Below are 18,414 nucleotides of genomic sequence, written 5' to 3' on the forward strand. Positions count from 1 at the left end.
ATAAAATCCGGTAGACGTGCATTTGGGCCGCTCGCCAGTAAATCCGAACAAAAAAGTTATATCCGCACAATGAGATGATCAGATATCGTACGAGTAATAAGCAAGTTTCAGGAGAGGGGGAAATAGAAGTAATTGTCAGCATATCTATAATGCTTTTTAAACAAAACTATAGAATATAGTTATTATTAAATTAATGTCGAGTGGTTTATAGATTAAGTATGAGTATAGAGACAGCTGATAAAAATGACGACAAGAAGAACCCTAAATTGTCTGATAAGTTAGGCGACGCTCATATGAATCTCTTGCCAAAAAGAAAATTAATAGTAAGTTTGGGTGCCATGTCTTTGGGATTGTTTGCAACTTTTGTGGACCAAACAAGCCTCACTGTATCCTTGCCTCAGATAGGGAAAGACTTGAATGCTCAGACTACTATTAATTGGGCTGCAACAGCACAGCTTATGGCGAACACAGTTTGTCAAGTTCTCTTTGGGAGACTAGCTGACATATTTGGCAGAAAGAGGATATTATTGATGTCTTTGGGAATCTTGGCTATCTCAGATTTGTGCTGTGGGTTCGCTCAAACTGGTGTTCAATTTTATGTTTTTAGGGCTTTTGCGGGAATTGGACAAGGAGGAACTCAATCATTAACTATGGTGATCGTCAGTGACATAGTGACATTGAAACAAAGAGGAAAATATCAAGGTATATTGGGATCACAAGTCGGGTTGGGGAACGCGATAGGTCCTTTTTTAATGTCTGCATTTATTGAACATTCTAGCTGGAGAAACTTTTACCACATGATGCCAGGTTTGGTCGCTTTGGTAATGCTAACTATTTTCTTCACTATAGATAATAATAAAGCTGTCCTAGACAGTGTAATATCAAATAAAGAAAAATTCAAAAAAATTGACTACTTGGGCATGTTGTTCAGTACGGCGAGCTTAACACTTTTATTGGTCCCGATAAGTGGAGGTGGTTCAACTTATGCTTGGGATAGTACCAAAGTAATTGTTATGTTTGTAATTGGCGGAGTTTGTATGGTGATATTCTTGATCATTGAATGGAAAATTCCTATTTTGCCAATGATCCCGCTAAGTTTATTCAGCAGGCCATCTTTGGCTCTCATTTTAGGGTCTAATTTTTGTTTCGGTCTAGAATTTTATGCTTTCATTTATTATATCCCTTATTATTTTCAAATTGTGAAGAAAATGGACTCCATTCATTCTGCAATATTAATATTACCTTTGGTGCTAACTCAATCTGTGAGCTCCATAATTGCAGGAAACCTTATTAGTTTCACAGGAAAATATAAACTCATAATTCTTACTGGATATGGGCTTTGGTTTACAAGTTGCTGTCTTCTTTTGTTATTCAAACCTGACACTCATGTGGGTATTATCGTGCTTGTTTTACTTATCATGGGTTGTGGAACTGGCTGGACTTTTCAACCTACGATTGTTGCAGTTCAAGCTCACTCTAAAAAATCGGAGAGAGCGGTGGTAATTGGCTGTCGTAATGTTTTAAGATCATTCGGTGGTTCAGTGGGTGTTGCAGTTTCTTCACTAATTATGAGTAACACTTTATTAAATAAGATATCAGAAGAATTGAACAAGGAGAGCTCAGATGTTCCTAAAAGTTACTTATTGTATTTGAAAAAGCATATTTATAGCAAGATTGAACTTTCTGGGTTAGATGAAAAACAGATCAGTGTGGTTCAGGATATGTATATGGGTTCCATGAGAAACCTATTTTATTTATACATTCCATTAATAGGAGTCTGCTTTATAAGTACAATTTTTATTGTGGACAGAGGACTACTGTGTATAGATGAAGCTCCGCCAGTCAATGCTACGGAAGACAAGAAGCTCAGCACACTTAGCGCGGAGGAGGATTGTGAATCCCATTATACTATTGAACAAATTGATTCTGAAACAAATCAGGAAGTGAAAAATATCGAAAGCCCACAAAAGTTGAAGCTGAAGCTGAATTAATTAACCTGAGTACCCCTTTTGGGGAGATGTATATGATCGCTATATTTTAGAGATTGCCAAATAAACGTTTCCCAAAATCTTGTAACTTTGACCCGTGTGTATCGATAAAATCTTCCAACGACTCAAGGCCCTCATTAAAATAATCATTTATCTTGTCATAATCAGACTCTTCTTCTTCATTAAAACGTTTCATATATTCTAAATAAGATGTATCGATTTCAATTCCATAATCGTTTAGTATTTTATTCGAAGCGCTTTTGAAGTCATTGGGCGCACCAAATGAACCAAAGAGTGAATTTTGAAATGGAAGACTCCAAATCAGTCGTCCATCTTCTTTTCCTTTAAAGTAATTGCTCGTTATTTGAGCCACGAGTGGAAGATCTTGTTGCATGAATTTCCATCCTCTCATATAAATCAAGAGGCCAGCTATTACAGTAACAAGTATTAATAACAACTTTATGGTCAGAAATACCATTCTAACCCAAAACTTGACCATACGAATACTTGCCTTGTAAAAGCAATAGATAAGAATAAAAGCGAATGCACATGTTGTAGCCTCTGGATATGTCTTGTAAGCGAACTCTGTCCAGTCAATACTCTTCTTAGCAATGAATACAATGAGTGCTACAACTGTACTTAAAACATTTATCGCAAATTCTTTCGTCTCAACCATTGAAGGTGGTGTTGCCCATATATGAGAGGTTTTAATATGTTATAAATACTCCTAAATATTTAGTTTTACCAAACTCAAGTTTCAATCGATTCAGTGGGGAACACGCTTGTCATCACGTGTAAGAAACTTTCGAGGACGGTTACCCGATAATTCGAGATGAGAGATATAAAGGCTGACTGCTCTCAACAAACAAATCTTTTGCTTCTTTTCTCTATTGAAAGTTGAACACTCCGAACTAGAAATTTGGCAGATAGTCAGAAATATGCTACATATGGTGTGTTTGTCGTGTATTCCTTAGGAAATATAACCTTAGTAGCGCACTTTGCCTATTAAGTTAGGAAAGTGAATTTTACTTTGGTAGGCTGCGCCCATTTGTGGATAATATTGTTAACTACTTGTTGACAAATCTTCGGACAGAGCAAAGTGTGATTATTAAGAATGTCTTTGAGATTCCCACTTGAAGGTGTCCCGTTATATCACGATATTTACGTTTGTAGCATCGATCTTTTATTTGATGATAATTATCTTATCCCATAAAAAGAAACCAGTAAAAACTGTAACAGTCAAATGTTATCAGGGTCGAGTTTGTAACTGTCGTCCATCTCTCATGCGTGTTCAAATGGTAATTGCTTTTGACCATTTTATCTGCTAAGAAATATTCTTTCCTACCATTTGTCTTAAAACACAAAAAGCTGTAAGTTCGAATTCAAAGTCACGCTAAGTTTAGAATCTTGATATCAACTAAGTATAAAGTTGAGTTCATTCATTTAGATTGATTTCGGCGGCCATAACAGTATGATACAGAGAAAGAGGCCACCTCAACTATCGTTGCACGAGGAGCTCAAGCAAGTCTATGACGATTGCTGTAGTCTATCAATTAAAAACTTAACGTTGGAGGAGCACAGCAAGTTAGAAGAATCACTCAACGGATGGAAGAGCTTGCACACATCGCTTTTATTTAAGATAGACGCATTTGAAAAGAGGACTAAGGCAATGGACGAGCAAGATTTTACTGTTTTAAGTGAAATCAAAGCCATTCGTGATCAGAACGTCAAACATTTGATAAGGGTACAATTAAGAATGGACGAAATTAATCGAAAAAGTAATATCTATAAGAATCCCCTTGTATCTAAAACAAGCGGCAAACTGACATCATCAAAGTCTGTTCCATCACTAAGGTCATCGAATCCAAATGCGTCTAATTCTTTTACTAACAGCAACGTTACTACCAACACACAGCGAGCCATGCTCAAGTCTCTAAGACCCAATGGCTCTCAATTATCAGGATCAAGGACTTCCAAGAGTATGTCCAATAGCTTCAATGGCCAGGCATCGAAGGCAGCTATTCTGTCTTGGCCGCAGCGCCCCCCTAAACCAGATAAGAACAATGTTACTGGTGATATTGACGATTTATTTGACGATTTTGATCAGGAATCTTTCGAATTCAATGATTCTAACTGGGAACGTATTCGAGAATCACATTCACCTCCCAACTTGATAGACTTGGATACTTCCGACAACATGCTTGTTAATGGGAGAAAGCTAAGTCACTCCATGGAGGACTTGACGATTAAGCCTGTTCCAAACAACAATCCAACTCAGAAGCCTGCTGCATCCACAAGACATAAATCACCTCCTTTAACTCAAAATTGGAAAAGTACGTCAGATATAAAAAAGGAGAAAGAAAAGCCAAAACCTTATGTTTATACCAAGCCCAAGCCGATAAACATTAATCATTTGTTAAAGAAACCCACTATTCCAGCCAAACTGAAGTCAACAAGGAGTCCTTCCCATCAGCCTCCATCAAAGTCAGAGGCCTTGAAACAGAAGCAGCCTCAGCCTCAGAACACCAAGAAGCTGAATATTACATATAACTACGTCAAATCAGGTCCAGCCGTCAATCAAAAACTGGCAGTGAGCAATAAAGCCAGTGCAAGTACAACGAAAAATTCTCCACCTAAAACAAAGGAAACGGAATACATCAATAGTCCAACTATGGATGATTTATTAGGTGCATATGATACCCATGACGTAGAGTCATCGAATGGCAGTGAAAATGGGTCGTCTAATTTAATGAATGAAAAGGAACAAGATGAGCTTATCTCATCTATCAGAGGTATTGATGAAGCTTCTGCTAAGCAAATTTTGAATGATATTGTGGTCCATGGTGACGAGGTTTATTGGGACGACATAGTTGGGCTAGAAGGAGCCAAAAACTCATTAAAGGAGGCGGTTGTTTATCCTTTTTTGCGTCCAGATCTTTTTAGAGGATTGAGGGAGCCTACGAGAGGAATGCTTTTGTTTGGGCCACCAGGCACCGGTAAAACTATGTTGGCCCGAGCTGTGGCGACAGAATCGAAATCCACTTTCTTCTCGATAACAGCTAGTTCAATTACTTCCAAATATTTAGGTGAATCTGAAAAGTTGGTTAGGACATTGTTTTTACTCGCAAAAAAGTTATCACCATCTATTGTGTTCATAGATGAAATTGATTCCTTATTAAGTTCTCGATCTGAAAATGAGAATGAGAGCTCCAGAAGAATCAAAAATGAATTCTTGATCCAATGGTCCGAACTTTCAAGTGCAGCAGCTGCCAGAGATAAAGAGAGTGATGATAGGGTTTTGATATTAGGTGCCACAAATTTACCCTGGTCAATAGATGAAGCGGCAAGGAGAAGATTTGTTCGCCGCCAATATATTCCCTTACCTGAAGATGAAACTCGTAAGCACCAGATTATAAAGCTATTACAATTTCAAAAGAACACTTTGTCAGAAGATGACTATAGTGGAATTATTGAACTCACCGAAGGCTTCAGCGGTTCAGACATTACCGCTCTAGCAAAAGATAGTGCTATGGGTCCCCTCCGGTCTTTAGGCGATAAATTGCTTCTGACTCCTACCGAAAATATCAGACCTATAAATTTGGAGGATTTCAAAAACAGTCTTAATTACATAAGACCAAGTGTATCGAAAGAAGGACTAGAAGAGTACGAGAAATGGGCAACGAAGTTCGGCTCATCTGGTGTTTAAGTTCGCTTTTGAAAATGATAGTCAAATATGTCTGAGTGACTTTTTATAATAATTACTTCATGAGAAGCAATCCTCACTTCGAATTGAGAACGTATTCTCTAATGTTTTATTAGAGAATTGAAATTTGCATCAACAATTCTGCTGTTGAGTCTAAACTTCGCAGAAACTATTCAGTTAGTGTTTGTTAACATTAGCTATGACAGCAAAATATACAACGAAATAGATAATGTGCTGCATTTACAAGACAGATTTTTACGTTGGTTTTAATAAACATAAATACTAATGCAATTATATAAGGGATATCTAATCAAGGAGATATAGTTATAATTATCTCTTTAATGAGCACTTTAAGTTCACTGTAATGAAAAATAAATCGATTATTTAGTGACTACTTACTGAACTGTACTCTTTAATAATTATCTTTTGGTGTCAATGGTGCTATTTCCATTTTTTAAAATTCTTAGTAACTGACAATGGCATGCAATAAACTGGATCTATTGGATTCAATTCAAAGTGCTCGTGATCCAAAAGAGCTAATCCAGCTATACCAAAGCATGTGTGGAAAACGTCAGTTTGATTACCTTCTCGATCGCTAAATCCACCATTTTCCGCATCTTGGCAACGTAAGATAAATTGCTGTAATTTTTCTGCATTAATCCAGTGTTTCTTTCCTATAATTGCAAGGGACGAGACAGCCCACCAACTATAGCACACATCAGGCAACTTCTCTGGTCGACCGTTCATACCACCACTTGGTAGTACCTGTCTTTCGCTTAACCAGCTACCGACTCTTTCTTCATTGATTAAATGCAATCGATCTGTTATAGCTAATGCACCCAAAGACGTAAATACCTGAGCAGCATGACTTTCAGCTCCAGGGACCATTCCGAAGCCACCATCAAAATTCTGGCACTTCATTATGAAATCCACCGCAGGGTTGACTATTTCTGAGGTCAATTCACCTAGTATTGAAAGCGAAGACAACGCAGTATAAACGAATCTGGTATCAATTTCTCCAAACTTATCTCCCTGAAAACTACCATTGGGAAGCTGTAGTCCCTTTATGAAACGAACCAAGAGTTCTCTTTTGGGCCCTAATAGGTCGAGTTTTCCATATATAGACAATATTTGAATGGCAGAGAGCGTGGATAAGATATGAGCATCATGTCTGTGAAACGATCCAAATCCTCCATTCTTTTGATCCCATGCCCCCATTATGAAACTTATCACCTCATCTTGCGGTAAAGCGTCTAAGTATTTCATAGTAACTAACGAAGTGATGCCCCAGTAAAGTCCATTTAATCGCAAGTGTTCGGTCAACCAGTACTCATATGACTGTTTTGAAGTTTCCGAATCCAAGTCCTTGACATATTGGACGTGTTTTTCTTTAATGAATGCCATTAGGTACACCTGGCTAATGTTAGTGCTATCGAATTATGTATTGTTCTTATACGTGTACATAATACTATATGAAAGGCCCTATCAATTCCACAAAATCAGTGCCGCGTTAGAAGAATACCTCTTCAAAATCGAATTTTTTCGAGCTTGGAGTATAGGTGACGTAGTTGAGCAACCTAGGGCCATTTAGAATGCTAGTGACATTGATAACCTTGCACCCGTTATAAGTGACCTCAAAATTCTCAAAACTCGAATCGTTCAACACAATTATAGTAGGTAAAGGCTCGATTCTTAATGAATAGTCAAACCTGGGATTTATGACCTTTAAATCCTTAAGAAAAGGCAGAAGTGTTCCTTGATCTAATATCGTTTTTACTAATTTCCTGGCTTGTCTTATCTTTGTAGGTAAATGCTTTTCAGACGTATTGATATTTTCTGGGATGCAGCTTTCTTGGTCTTTGTCGAGTCTTTCATTCTCAAGTTCAATTTCGCTTGGAAATATGATATCATTACGTTTCAATTTGTTCACTAAGTCATCCTTAAAGAAAACTATTTCTTGAGTCAAATAGTTTATTCTTGTGGGATTCCAGCCAAGTATTAAGTTTCCTTTTGGTATTAACCTTTCCAATCGTGACATAAAGAATTTAGGGATCGATTTTTGAGGAAGCAAATCTAAATTCGAGCCACCCAAAGAGCATGTGGATTGCCATGGATCATTTTTCCCTGGTATGAATATGAATTTGGTAGATCTTACTAAATTTGAATATCCTGCTAGAATTTTGGCCAAATTATCAAAATTATCTTTGTAAATCTCAGAATTTGACACGTCTGACAGTATTGAGTTCGTCGAACTTAAAGGAGTGGATGTGAATGACCCTGTAAATACTATTGCTAGAAAGTTGTCATTTTGATCTTCTAAAGAAGCCTCCAATTTCAGGAATAGTTTATTAAGTCCTTCTAGGACTTTATTATTATCGAGAAAGCAGTCTGAGCCCACCATAATGATTTTGTTCTCTATGAGGGTTTTTTCTAGGCTCACTAGCTTCTTTTTAAAGCTTTTGTTTATTTTCGTGATAGAATTTAATGCATAGGAGTCTGAGCTTTTTAATTCTTGACTGATACCAAGAAAGTCAATATTGCCATAGTTTTCCAAACTTATGTCTCTTCTTTCAGCAGGAGGTTGAGTGATATTGCTGACATGAAAGCATCCACCAAGGTAGCTTATGGACAGTGGAGTACCACCCGATGCAGAATATATTCCTTCAACTACTACAAACATCCCCGTACAGTAGAATGAGCCTTGTGTCTTGAAGGCTTGAGATAAATTGAGCTCAATGTAGTCAGTTTGATCTTCAATTATAAAGTCATCATTATTATTTTTAGACAATAAACCAAGCAAAATGAACTTTGACCCGTCTCGCCCTAGCATGTTTTTGATGAGTGTTATCTCACTACTAGTCCCTTCTTTATTCAAAGAGGTATTAAGAGCAGAGATACTTGCAAAGGATGGCTTTTGGAAGCTTTCATTCCTGGAACACCTGTCCAAAATTAGATTGTATCTGTTGCTGTAAAATTTTATAGATGATGATAAATTTGCAGATATTTTGTTGTCGTTAAGAACAAGTTTGAACTGCTTCCTTGATTTATCGAATACGAAGCTTGGTTGTTCAGGAGGAATTATTACTCTATAATAGTCATGCCAATCGATGTTTTCAGTTCCATCGATCTCCATGCTGTCAACTACGGTATCAGACCTCGCTGCTTTTGCTTCCAGAGTTCCATTACTCTTGCCCAAAACTTCCTTAATAACTAGTGATAATCCTTTTCCATCAATAAATATACCCCTATCTTCTTTTTTCCAAATTTTCACAATTTCTTCCATAAGCTGTTGACTTTGAGGTCCCTTCCATTCAGATCCAAACTGATCTCCAATGGTTTCTGTTAAAATGTTTAAAGCATCCGTCTTAAGATTTAGTCCATGCTTTTTTGATAAGATACGATATGCTATGGGTCGAAGATTAGATGGCTGAAGCCTTATGGGCAACGAAGTGGTCGTCTTATCCATAATTCTCTCAAGGAACTAGGTTTTAATTATATTCTGCTTAACTTTACGCGTTTGTTTTTGAATTCTCGTAAACTTTTTTTTTGGAGATCTTACGCCTATATACAATTCACCAATGATCAGATACTTTAAATACATGCGAGCGTCTGCTTCAAAGTCAGAGAAGTTAAGTCTACGCCTAGACTTTTGAAGGAGCTCTCGATTTCTATGTCACTTAGTTGTTTTAAAATAGAGTTAATGTCAACTAATAGACTTGCTATTAGGTCTAATTCATCCAAAAGTGATTGTTTCTTTTCGAAGCATTGATAAACCCTATCAAGATCGACATCCTTATTGGTCTTCATCTGAGACTTGAAGCTTGAGATTTGTGAGTCAAGCAATTGAATGTTGTGTTGTTTCCTGGTTTCAGAAGAAGTTAAATTTTCTCTTAGTTTGTAAACCAAAGACTGGATCTCTGCCACTTCAAGTTCCGAAGAATTACCTGTGGCAATAAGAAGACGTGAATATTCATCCAACTTTTCTTTTATTCTTTTGTACTTTTGACCCAGACTCCTATTGGCTCTTAAAGAGATATGCCATGGTGATTTTTTGAAGCTATCAATGAAATCATCTTCATTTTCTTTTTTGGCCACACCAAGTCTTACCCTTTTTTGTAATAGCATCTGTCTCTTTTTTGCAAAGCGGTTCCGAACTGATTCCAATTGACGTCTCGCGTCTTGAAAATAACTGAAGTTTACCATATCTTGCAATTTTTGTTCCACTTCAATACGTTGATTTGCCAAGAGCTCCTTTTCATGAGAGAGCTGGTCTTTAACATTTTGAAGTTCCCTTTCCTTCCTTTTTTGCTCGATCAAAGATAGCTCATGCTTTTGGAAAAGGGCTTCCTCAAAATCCAAACGAATTGATTGCTCAAGGTTGTCCTTCATGGATGCTGATTCATCTTTCAACCTTTCAATCACTTTACGTAAAGAATCTATCTGAACTTTGTACTTATCCTCCAAATCACTTATCTGTTGCTCAAACTTTCTTTGTAAAGCTTCATTCTTTGATTTTTCTCTAAATACCACATCCTGTAACGTTGTCAAACGAGTGCTCATTGCAGAAGAATAATTTTGACTCTCTTTCTTTCTTATCACATCGTCAACAAAGTCATTATCAAGGTCTGGTTCACGCAGTCCTATATCGCTATCGAATGTAACCTTTTTTCGAATTTTTGGATCAAATTCGGTCTTCAAAACATTCTGCGCAGAATTCTTGAGCTGATTTAAGCTGGAGTCGTCCATTTCAATTTTATTCAAGCTGAACTTCGTTAAGTAATTCCGCAATTTATTGAAAAGTCCTTTCCTCTCGGTTGGTAAAGGACTCTTGGAGGTATATTTTCTGCCATTTCTGTTAGTTAATACACTTCGCTTTGAGCGAGGTGTTGTATTTAAGAGCTTGTATAAGCTATTGGGCTTAACTTTTGATGGTGTGAACTGTGAGCTTAATGATTTGATTGGAGAGCCATTGTACCATTTCGATCTGTCTAGCGGTGGATTCCTTGCATGATGCCGTAATTGTGGTCTATCTATAGCTTTTTTTAAAAAATCTCTTTTTAATTCTGCGCTCAGCGTACGTTTAGTTTCGTTTGACGCGAATCGACTTAACTCAGCATTCAGATAGCTTTGTTTATTCCTTTCAAAATCTATTTTGGGGTATAAAGGAGATCTACTTGGTCGATAGCCGAGTTCTCTTGAGCGGTTATATTTTTCTTTCAATGATTCGGTCATATACCCTCCAGATCTATATTGATTATAGTGCTTAACTGTTTGTGTATTATGTTTTCAAAAAAGATAAATATTAAAACCGCGCGGTATGTACAGGATGGGAATCTTTAATTGCAAACATGAAAATGAATCTATCTTGAACAAAGAATTTACCCTACACTTTAGTGATTGTAGTGAAATCAATTGAATCTATGAACACTTATTGATTCATATTAATATCTGATATTCGTTACCTTGTTATATATTGGGTACTTAAATAATACTCATATTTATCTAGTTGCGGAGGAGCTTGTGCTAATACTCAGATTGAGTTCTGGTTCGTTATTAATGTTCTGAGGTTCGTCGATACACTTGAGACCTCTGTCTCTTATGAAAAGTGAACTGATAAGGCAAATTGCTATCAAAGGAATCAACACATAAAAGTAGTTCCTTAATGCAAGAACATACATGTTCTTGACCACATCAGCTTCTTGCGAAGTTAATTGATTCGTTTTAATCTTATTGAAAATATGGCCCTTCATATAATTTACGTATTCAGGTGGAAGGTCGATCCCTTTTTGATTTATTTTTTTTAAAAGACTGTTACTTATTATTGTTGAACCGACAGCGATGCCCACTGCACCACCAAATGATCTCATCACATTTCTAGTGGAAATTACGACGGCCCTCTGGGATTTCTTCGCTTGTGCCTGAGCTGCAACCATGGTAGGTTGAAACGTAAACCCTACTCCTGTTCCCATAATTAATAATATAAGTGCGCAAATGCCGTCGTTGATCTCTTTATCCCATAATCTTAGCAAAGCGATCCCGAATAACCAAGTGAAATATCCGAAAATTACAGATGGAAGGTAATGTTGAGTCCTTGTTATAAGTTGGCCGGAGGCTATTGACATGGCTGCTTGACTTAGAACCAACGGTAATATAAAGATCGAGGCTTGAACCAGGTCTTTATCTCTCACAATTTGGAAGAAATAAGGCATATAATAGAGAAAGCTAAAATATGTCATTCCAAAAAGAAAGCTTGATCCTAATATCAAGCTAAGTGAGGGCACTTTAAAGATTTCCAAAGGTATCATTGGTAGCTGTGGAATTTTCCATTCAATGAGTAAGAATGATATGAAACAAAGGCCACCTACGATAATCATTATTATTACTTTTGGGCTATTCCAAGGATAAGAGGTTCCACCACCACTGATTGGTACTAGTAATAATGTCAAAGCAACTGTCGCCGTTAAAAGACCAAGATAATCGATTTTTTTCATTTTATCTTTTTTAGTTAGGACCTGGTTTAATTGCTCACCTCTGTCTTCAACCAAGAAATAAATTGTAACGATTACAATACAGCCTAACGGCGCAAGCATGTAATAAAATCCTCTCCAAGAGTACTTACTGTGGAAAGCTGCCATTATAAAAGGGCCAACTGCATTTCCGACCCCGACACTTGACCCAAGAATACCTTGGTACTTTCCTCTCTGTTCTAAAGTTGTTATATCACTGAGTATCACCATTGTCAAGGAAGAAACTCCACCGTTTCCAATTCCTGCAAAAGCTCTGAAGATATAGAACTGTAAGCCTGTCTGAGCAAACCCACAGCATAAATCAGCAATAACTAAAATTAAAAGACATGCAAGCATAACAGATTTCCTACCGAATATATCAGAAACCCTTCCAAAAAGTACCTGGCAAACAGTGTTTGCCAAAAGTGATGCTGTACCAGCCCAATTTATAGTGTTCTCTGCTCCCAAATCTTTCGCAATATATGGTAAGGCTACTGTTACACCTGTTTGGTCTGCAAATGAAATAATCGAACCCAAAGCCAAGCTACAAAGACAAATAATGAGATTCTTCGTTGGCAAAGGGTTAAAATGTGCATCACCTAATCTGTCTGATAGTTGGATTTTGCCAGCAGCGTAGGCTTCTTTTTCGCTGACTACTGAATGGTCTTTCTTGGTGGATTGTTCTTGCAGATTCTTTGACATTAAAAACAAAAATTCTATCTGAGTTTGATCTATAGTGTGAATAAAGCTATGCTACGAGTAATTGATATAAATCCTAGGTATTTGAGGTAGTTAAAGTATGTCTCAAAGAGTCAAGTGGTTTTTTGGGTGCGAACTCAATATCTGATTCCAGTTTCCTAAAGCTGAAAAAAAATGCGCAAAGCGCATTTTGAAGTCGAGGCAGAGTATATTGACAATAAGATCAAGGCTATTGAAATTAACTGAAGGCACCCACTTGCTTGGTCTCGATTTGACAAAGGATGAACAATATTCTAGGCAATTCAAGAATTTTTTCGTAAAAGCAAAATTTATAGTGTCTAGAAGTCCTTGGTTGGTTAATATGGTTTCGGAGCTCAGGTTACTTCCTTAAAATTGTCTCTTTGACAAGTAGAGCAACTTGCTGCAAATTGGTGCTTTGGTGACTTTTGCTAAGTGAGATTATGAACCTAGCTTTTTGAAATAGCTTTGTTATATCGCATTGGTATTAATTCAGAATAAGACTTTGCCACGATATATTAAGAATGCCATAAAATACCAATGAAAGGATGTTAGCAACTTTTATCTTGAGCTTGGATCTTATATGGTCAATATCCAACGCCGATTTCGCCACATGACATTAACCTCCTACTTGATGATCCTAAACAAACCTTGTAGTTTCCTGCTTGAATTACCCAGTTTTGCGTTACAGGGTCCCATATGCTCAAGTCTCTATGAAGTATTTCGAAATTGACCTTCCTACTTTCTCCGACGTTTAGTGACACTTTGTCAAATCCTCTCAAAATTTTAGGAGGTGATGGCATAATAGTCTTTGGATATTCGATGTACAACTGGGCTACAAACGAGCCACCTAAATCACCCACGTTTTCGACGTCGGCAGTGACTTGATACAATACCTTCCACAATGCTGGATTGCCTCCTGGTCCTCCTCCAGCAGCAGGTGGGAAATGTCTGTGTCTCTCATTATAGCCTTCCGGATAACGAGCCTTTTTATCTTCACTTGTACTCTTATTAGAAAGATAGGGATATATGTGCCATGGAGTATATTTAATCTTGTCTAACGGAAATAGAGCTTCCTCTGGGTCGCATATTTGGAGTTTAGATTTATGTAGAGGCAAGTACTCAACAAATTTGCCCACTAGCTTTGAAGGTACATCAACTTTTTTTAGTTCAAGACTATGTAAATTAAATGTGGTGTACGAAAGCCCAAAACCAAATTCAAAACGTGGATCAATGCTGTTATTGTCAAAATATCTATAATCAAGAAATATGTCTCGCTCTAGGTTGTCTTGAGGATTCTCTGATTCGAGATCCTCAATGATTGGGACGTAATCCTTCATATTTTTCGCAATTGTAAACGGCAATTTTCCAGAGGGATTCACATCCCCGAATAATACTTCAGAGATTGCACGCCCGACGTACTGACCTAGGGGAGGAACAAAAACAACTCCGACTACATTGTCATTTTCAATCCACTGTTCCATATCGACTGGGCCTACTGAGTTCACAATCACAATCGTCTTTTGACATTTTGCAGCAATTCGGTTTACGAGTTCATCTCCCTCGTGCCAGAGTGATAAATTTTTTCGGTCTCCATAATTGCCATCAACTTTAATGTATCCTTCTCCGGAGTCGGCATTAACAACAACTATAGCTACATCAACAAATTCAGCCAAATCGGCTGCCCTATTAACATTTCTTGAAAAGTCGACAGCCATTCCTTGAGCTATGGCCTTTTTAGAAATTGCTTCATATGGCGTTATCACAAATGGATTGTTAACAGCTGCAGAACCCCATCCAGTCGTCAAAACACCATCTACACATTGTTGGTCGATGCAGTTGAACCCATTGGGATCAATTGTTGCCCCAATTCCTGCTACAAGTAGCTTTCTGCATGTCGTTTTAGAAATTGGTAAGGACTGACCTTCGTTTTTTAATAGAATGACAGCCTCTCTTGAAACGTTCAATGAGACATCTTCACTGAACTGACTACGTGAATCCTGATGCTTATTCTGCAAGACCAAGGGACCCGATTTATGAAAAGCGTTCTCGTGGTCAAGTGTACGATGTGTCCAAGAATTGAAATTTGGTGCTCTCTGCTCTGATGGTAATTCAATGGCATCTGAAGTGAAAAAAGGTACTAATATTCTAACTGCCATGTCGGTAAGTCTTTCCAATGGAAGAGTATGATTGTACACTGCCTCAGTCAATTGTGGACCCCAGTGGGATTTTCCTGATGTCCAGCCATTGAATATTTCACCAGGCATCGTCATATCGAGCCCAGATAATGCTGAATGAAGTCCAGTATGCTGTGCACCCCAATCCGACATTACGAATCCTTGAAATCCTAATTCTTCTTTTAACAAATAATTCATTATTCTGGAATTTTCGCAGGCATAAGAATTGTTGACCTGGTTATATGAGCACATAACAGAACCGACGCCAGCCTTTACAACGTCCGCAAATGGCCAAAGATATATTTCATGCATTGCTCTATCACCAATATTAGAACTGATAGAACTTTTAAGTGATTGCCAGTCATTCTCCTTCCATTCTCCAACCTGCCTAAAGTGTTCCTGTTCATTTCCTATAAGGTGTCTTACAGTGGCGACTACGCCTTCCTCTTGTATTCCTCGAACTGTTGCAGCACCTCCAATTCCTTGAAGATATGGATCAGCGCCGAATCCCTCCCAATTACGACCTCCTGCAGCCTTTAAGCCAATTGGTCCTACAGTCGGTCCCAAAAAAATATGAACCCCTTTACTTCTAAATTCTCTCCCAATTGCTTTTCCCCTTAGAAACATTAAGTCTCTATTAAAAGTGGCACCTACTGCAAGACCAGTAGGAAAATTTGTAACAAAATCAGTAAATCTGACCCCATTTGGACCATCTTGTAGGCAAAAACTTGGAATCCCAAGTCTAGGAACTGAACCTGTATTTCCTACGCAAGGACCAGATCCCCATCCAATACCAGTAGTCAAGTTCACCATCTCAACAATTGTCATATTTTGAACTAAATTTCTGGCTTTCTCATAGGCTTCTTGCCAAGTGTTTTCCAATCTTCCACCAACGGCTGTATTGTGTGTTAGTAAATTTCATTGCTTAATAGATCTTTTTTTTTTCAGTTAATACTAACGAGATGGGTAATAAGGAGGAGATTCATAGTTTTGATCAACCTTTGAATTTGGAAGAAGGAAGGTGCCTTCTTGGTAAGCTCTCAGTTTGAGGGTAAACTCAGATTCATTTTTAACATCCAAGTTCACGTCTGTAATATTTTCCGAATCTGTGCCAAATATCAGTAAGAGAAAGGCTAAGAAGATGAATAATTTATTATTCGTCATAGCGCTTTGTCCTTTATCCAAATAATGGGTTTCGATAGTTTTTTGCTGCAAAAATATTATCGAGAAAAGAAATGTTCTAAATTATATATTTATTAAAAATGAAGTGGAAAACTAAGCTCGAAGCAAATTCTTACAAATATTTTGAACTGAAATGTACTAAGTACTCATACGTGCAGTTACTTGCACATGTGTTATAATATTTGGAGCAGCATTCTTACTAGCCGCTGAAGAATCTAAAGGATTAAATGCAGAAGATCTCCTCATAGAGTCAGCGCTTGGTCCAGATGAAGGCGACAATTTACACGGGCCAGCTGGGGCAGTTGCATGCTTTAACTGCAAAGATGTTTGATCCAATTTGTTAGTGAAATTTTGATTGTTACTCAAAGGCGAGCTCACTGTTACCTGATTTAGCGAGACCCCTGGTTGTTTGGTTGGAGTACGAGTAGACGAATCAAAGCTTCGTGTCGGTGAGGGTTGTAAATTTTCATTCTGACCAATGGTGACGTAAGTTGCAAAAGGTTCCGTTAGGTTTTCAGGATGCTCAGGAGTTTTCAAGTTACCATTTAGATCTGAAATATTATTAAGAATTGGAGGCGTATCTATGGAAATTGGGGTCAATCTCGCTGTTTTTTTTAAGAACTTATCCAAAGCTTTCTCTGAGGATGTAGCGTCTAATAACAAAGCACCCTCAAAATAACCAGGTCTCGAATCATCAATCTTAATCTGGCTTTTGAACCTAACGCCGTTAAATAAATTAAACAAATCTGTTCTATAGGTCTTCAGTAACCTGTTGCCTGAGAGGTATACATTATCAAATTTGTGTGGAATGTTTTTAAATAACAAAACAATGGGTTTCAAATCACTCAATTTGACCAACTCGTTTTTTCGGAGATCAATTTTCTCCAAAGAAATAAGGTCTTCCAAACCCCGTATGTCTTTTATTTTATTATTGTTGAAGCTTAAAGTTGTTAAGTTGGGTAGGTTTTTTGGTAAATTCGTGAGATCTGTCAAATAATTATCTGAAAAGTTGAGGTATTTAATATTAGTAAGTTGGTCAAGACCTTCAGGTAATTCTTCTAATAGATTATTTGATAAAGTAAGTTTCACTAGATTTCCTAGTGGCTTAAAAACAAACGGTGGTATTGACGTTATAGACGTCTCAGATACTGTTAGTTGCTTTAATAAGGACCATCTTCGTTCATCAAGTGTTTGATAATCCTTTGGATTTTTAGTAACCAAAATATCGTTAAGCTCCAATTCCTTAGGAAGAGATCCAGTTCCTGTAGTAGTAGCCCTCGCTCTAACAGGATACTTAAATGCATTGTTATTATACTGTGGATACTCGTGAGCTTCATGCGTCGGTGACCCTTCAACCCCGTTGAAATGATTATTGTGTTTCTTCGTCTGCTTGTGTGATATGAAGCTCGACCTTCCCGATTCATCATCGATCACTAAATTAAATAAGACTTCTTCTATGTGATGTGTTTTAGAGTTCTTTATTATCAAAATTCTTAGTTGATCACTCAATGTGTTCCATCCAAATATTTCATTCGGTTCATAATCAACTATTTCTAGCACCTGCAAATTCTTGAACATCCTAACCGGAACCAAGGTGTCACAAGGGTACTCCTCGTATGAGGTGATGCTGCTGACTTTCGTTTTTGGAGATATTATCAAACATGGAATTTTTGTGAACGAGGAATATAGATATCTCAATTCTTTATTAGTAAGTTTAGGATCTTTATTGAATCCAAATGATCTCCAGTAAACTGAAGTACTGGACACGATTGATTTCACAGAACTTATCGACGAAATAGACCTAGTGTCGTTATCATAATGTTTAGAGTTTTTGGCATTGTTAGCCATAAACAGAATAAATGTTGGTTCGTGATTTGGAATGTCCAATTTAATATTTAGTGGGCCAACGTCGACTCCTAGTGAGCATGAATCAATTCTTTCAGTGATATAGTACAAGTGGTGAAGGCTGAAGCTCAATCTTAGGGGCCTCACTTTGGTTTTCCCTCTATTTTTTGAAAAGCAGAGTAATCCGTTGGCCAAAGCCTCTTCATTTCTCCTGATATAAGATGATAACCTTTGAATGTATATGTCTCCCTCGATCGTCTCAGTATACCCAAATGCACCCATCTCTATGAGTGATG

At 37.4% G+C, this 18,414-nt stretch overlaps 9 protein-coding genes across 9 annotated transcripts; 2 read left to right on the forward strand and 7 right to left on the reverse strand.

Annotated features, from left to right (window-relative positions):
• Positions 1–218: 218 nt before the first annotated feature.
• Positions 219–1,991, forward strand: PRCAT00004387001 (uncharacterized protein; the record flags this gene model as incomplete). The annotated part of the gene is made up of 1 exon (XM_062954379.1): positions 219–1,991. The coding sequence occupies one exon, from the start codon at positions 219–221 to the stop codon at positions 1,989–1,991; it is 1,773 nt and encodes a 590-aa protein (XP_062811087.1).
• A 46-nt stretch (positions 1,992–2,037) lies between these two features.
• PRCAT00004388001 (uncharacterized protein) lies at positions 2,038–2,664 on the reverse strand (the record flags this gene model as incomplete). Its single annotated transcript, XM_062954380.1, has 1 exon — positions 2,038–2,664. One exon carries the CDS (start codon positions 2,662–2,664, stop codon positions 2,038–2,040), a length of 627 nt encoding a protein of 208 aa, XP_062811088.1.
• A 795-nt stretch (positions 2,665–3,459) lies between these two features.
• YTA6 (putative AAA family ATPase) lies at positions 3,460–5,694 on the forward strand (the record flags this gene model as incomplete). Its single annotated transcript, XM_062954381.1, has 1 exon — positions 3,460–5,694. One exon carries the CDS (start codon positions 3,460–3,462, stop codon positions 5,692–5,694), a length of 2,235 nt encoding a protein of 744 aa, XP_062811089.1.
• A 438-nt stretch (positions 5,695–6,132) lies between these two features.
• Positions 6,133–7,095, reverse strand: BET2 (Rab geranylgeranyltransferase; the record flags this gene model as incomplete). Its single annotated transcript, XM_062954382.1, has 1 exon — positions 6,133–7,095. The coding sequence occupies one exon, from the start codon at positions 7,093–7,095 to the stop codon at positions 6,133–6,135; it is 963 nt and encodes a 320-aa protein (XP_062811090.1).
• Positions 7,096–7,201: 106 nt separating this feature from the next.
• Positions 7,202–9,157, reverse strand: DPB2 (DNA polymerase epsilon noncatalytic subunit; the record flags this gene model as incomplete). The annotated part of the gene is made up of 1 exon (XM_062954383.1): positions 7,202–9,157. The coding sequence occupies one exon, from the start codon at positions 9,155–9,157 to the stop codon at positions 7,202–7,204; it is 1,956 nt and encodes a 651-aa protein (XP_062811091.1).
• Positions 9,158–9,282: 125 nt separating this feature from the next.
• PRCAT00004392001 (coiled-coil domain-containing protein) lies at positions 9,283–10,923 on the reverse strand (the record flags this gene model as incomplete). Its single annotated transcript, XM_062954384.1, has 1 exon — positions 9,283–10,923. One exon carries the CDS (start codon positions 10,921–10,923, stop codon positions 9,283–9,285), a length of 1,641 nt encoding a protein of 546 aa, XP_062811092.1.
• Positions 10,924–11,189: 266 nt separating this feature from the next.
• PRCAT00004393001 (uncharacterized protein) lies at positions 11,190–12,899 on the reverse strand (the record flags this gene model as incomplete). Its single annotated transcript, XM_062954385.1, has 1 exon — positions 11,190–12,899. One exon carries the CDS (start codon positions 12,897–12,899, stop codon positions 11,190–11,192), a length of 1,710 nt encoding a protein of 569 aa, XP_062811093.1.
• Positions 12,900–13,501: 602 nt separating this feature from the next.
• BGL22 (Bgl22p) lies at positions 13,502–16,255 on the reverse strand (the record flags this gene model as incomplete). Its single annotated transcript, XM_062954386.1, has 2 exons — positions 13,502–15,987; positions 16,051–16,255. 2 exons carry the CDS (start codon positions 16,253–16,255, stop codon positions 13,502–13,504), a joined length of 2,691 nt encoding a protein of 896 aa, XP_062811094.1.
• Positions 16,256–16,411: 156 nt separating this feature from the next.
• PRCAT00004396001 (uncharacterized protein) lies at positions 16,412–18,400 on the reverse strand (the record flags this gene model as incomplete). Its single annotated transcript, XM_062954387.1, has 1 exon — positions 16,412–18,400. The coding sequence occupies one exon, from the start codon at positions 18,398–18,400 to the stop codon at positions 16,412–16,414; it is 1,989 nt and encodes a 662-aa protein (XP_062811095.1).
• Between the last annotated feature and the right edge of the window lie 14 nt (positions 18,401–18,414).

This window comes from Priceomyces carsonii (assembly GCF_900007245.1).
Source record: "Priceomyces carsonii strain CBS4050 genome assembly, scaffold: Debaryomyces_carsonii_scaffold_5, whole genome shotgun sequence".
Lineage (NCBI taxonomy): Eukaryota > Fungi > Ascomycota > Pichiomycetes > Serinales > Debaryomycetaceae > Priceomyces > Priceomyces carsonii.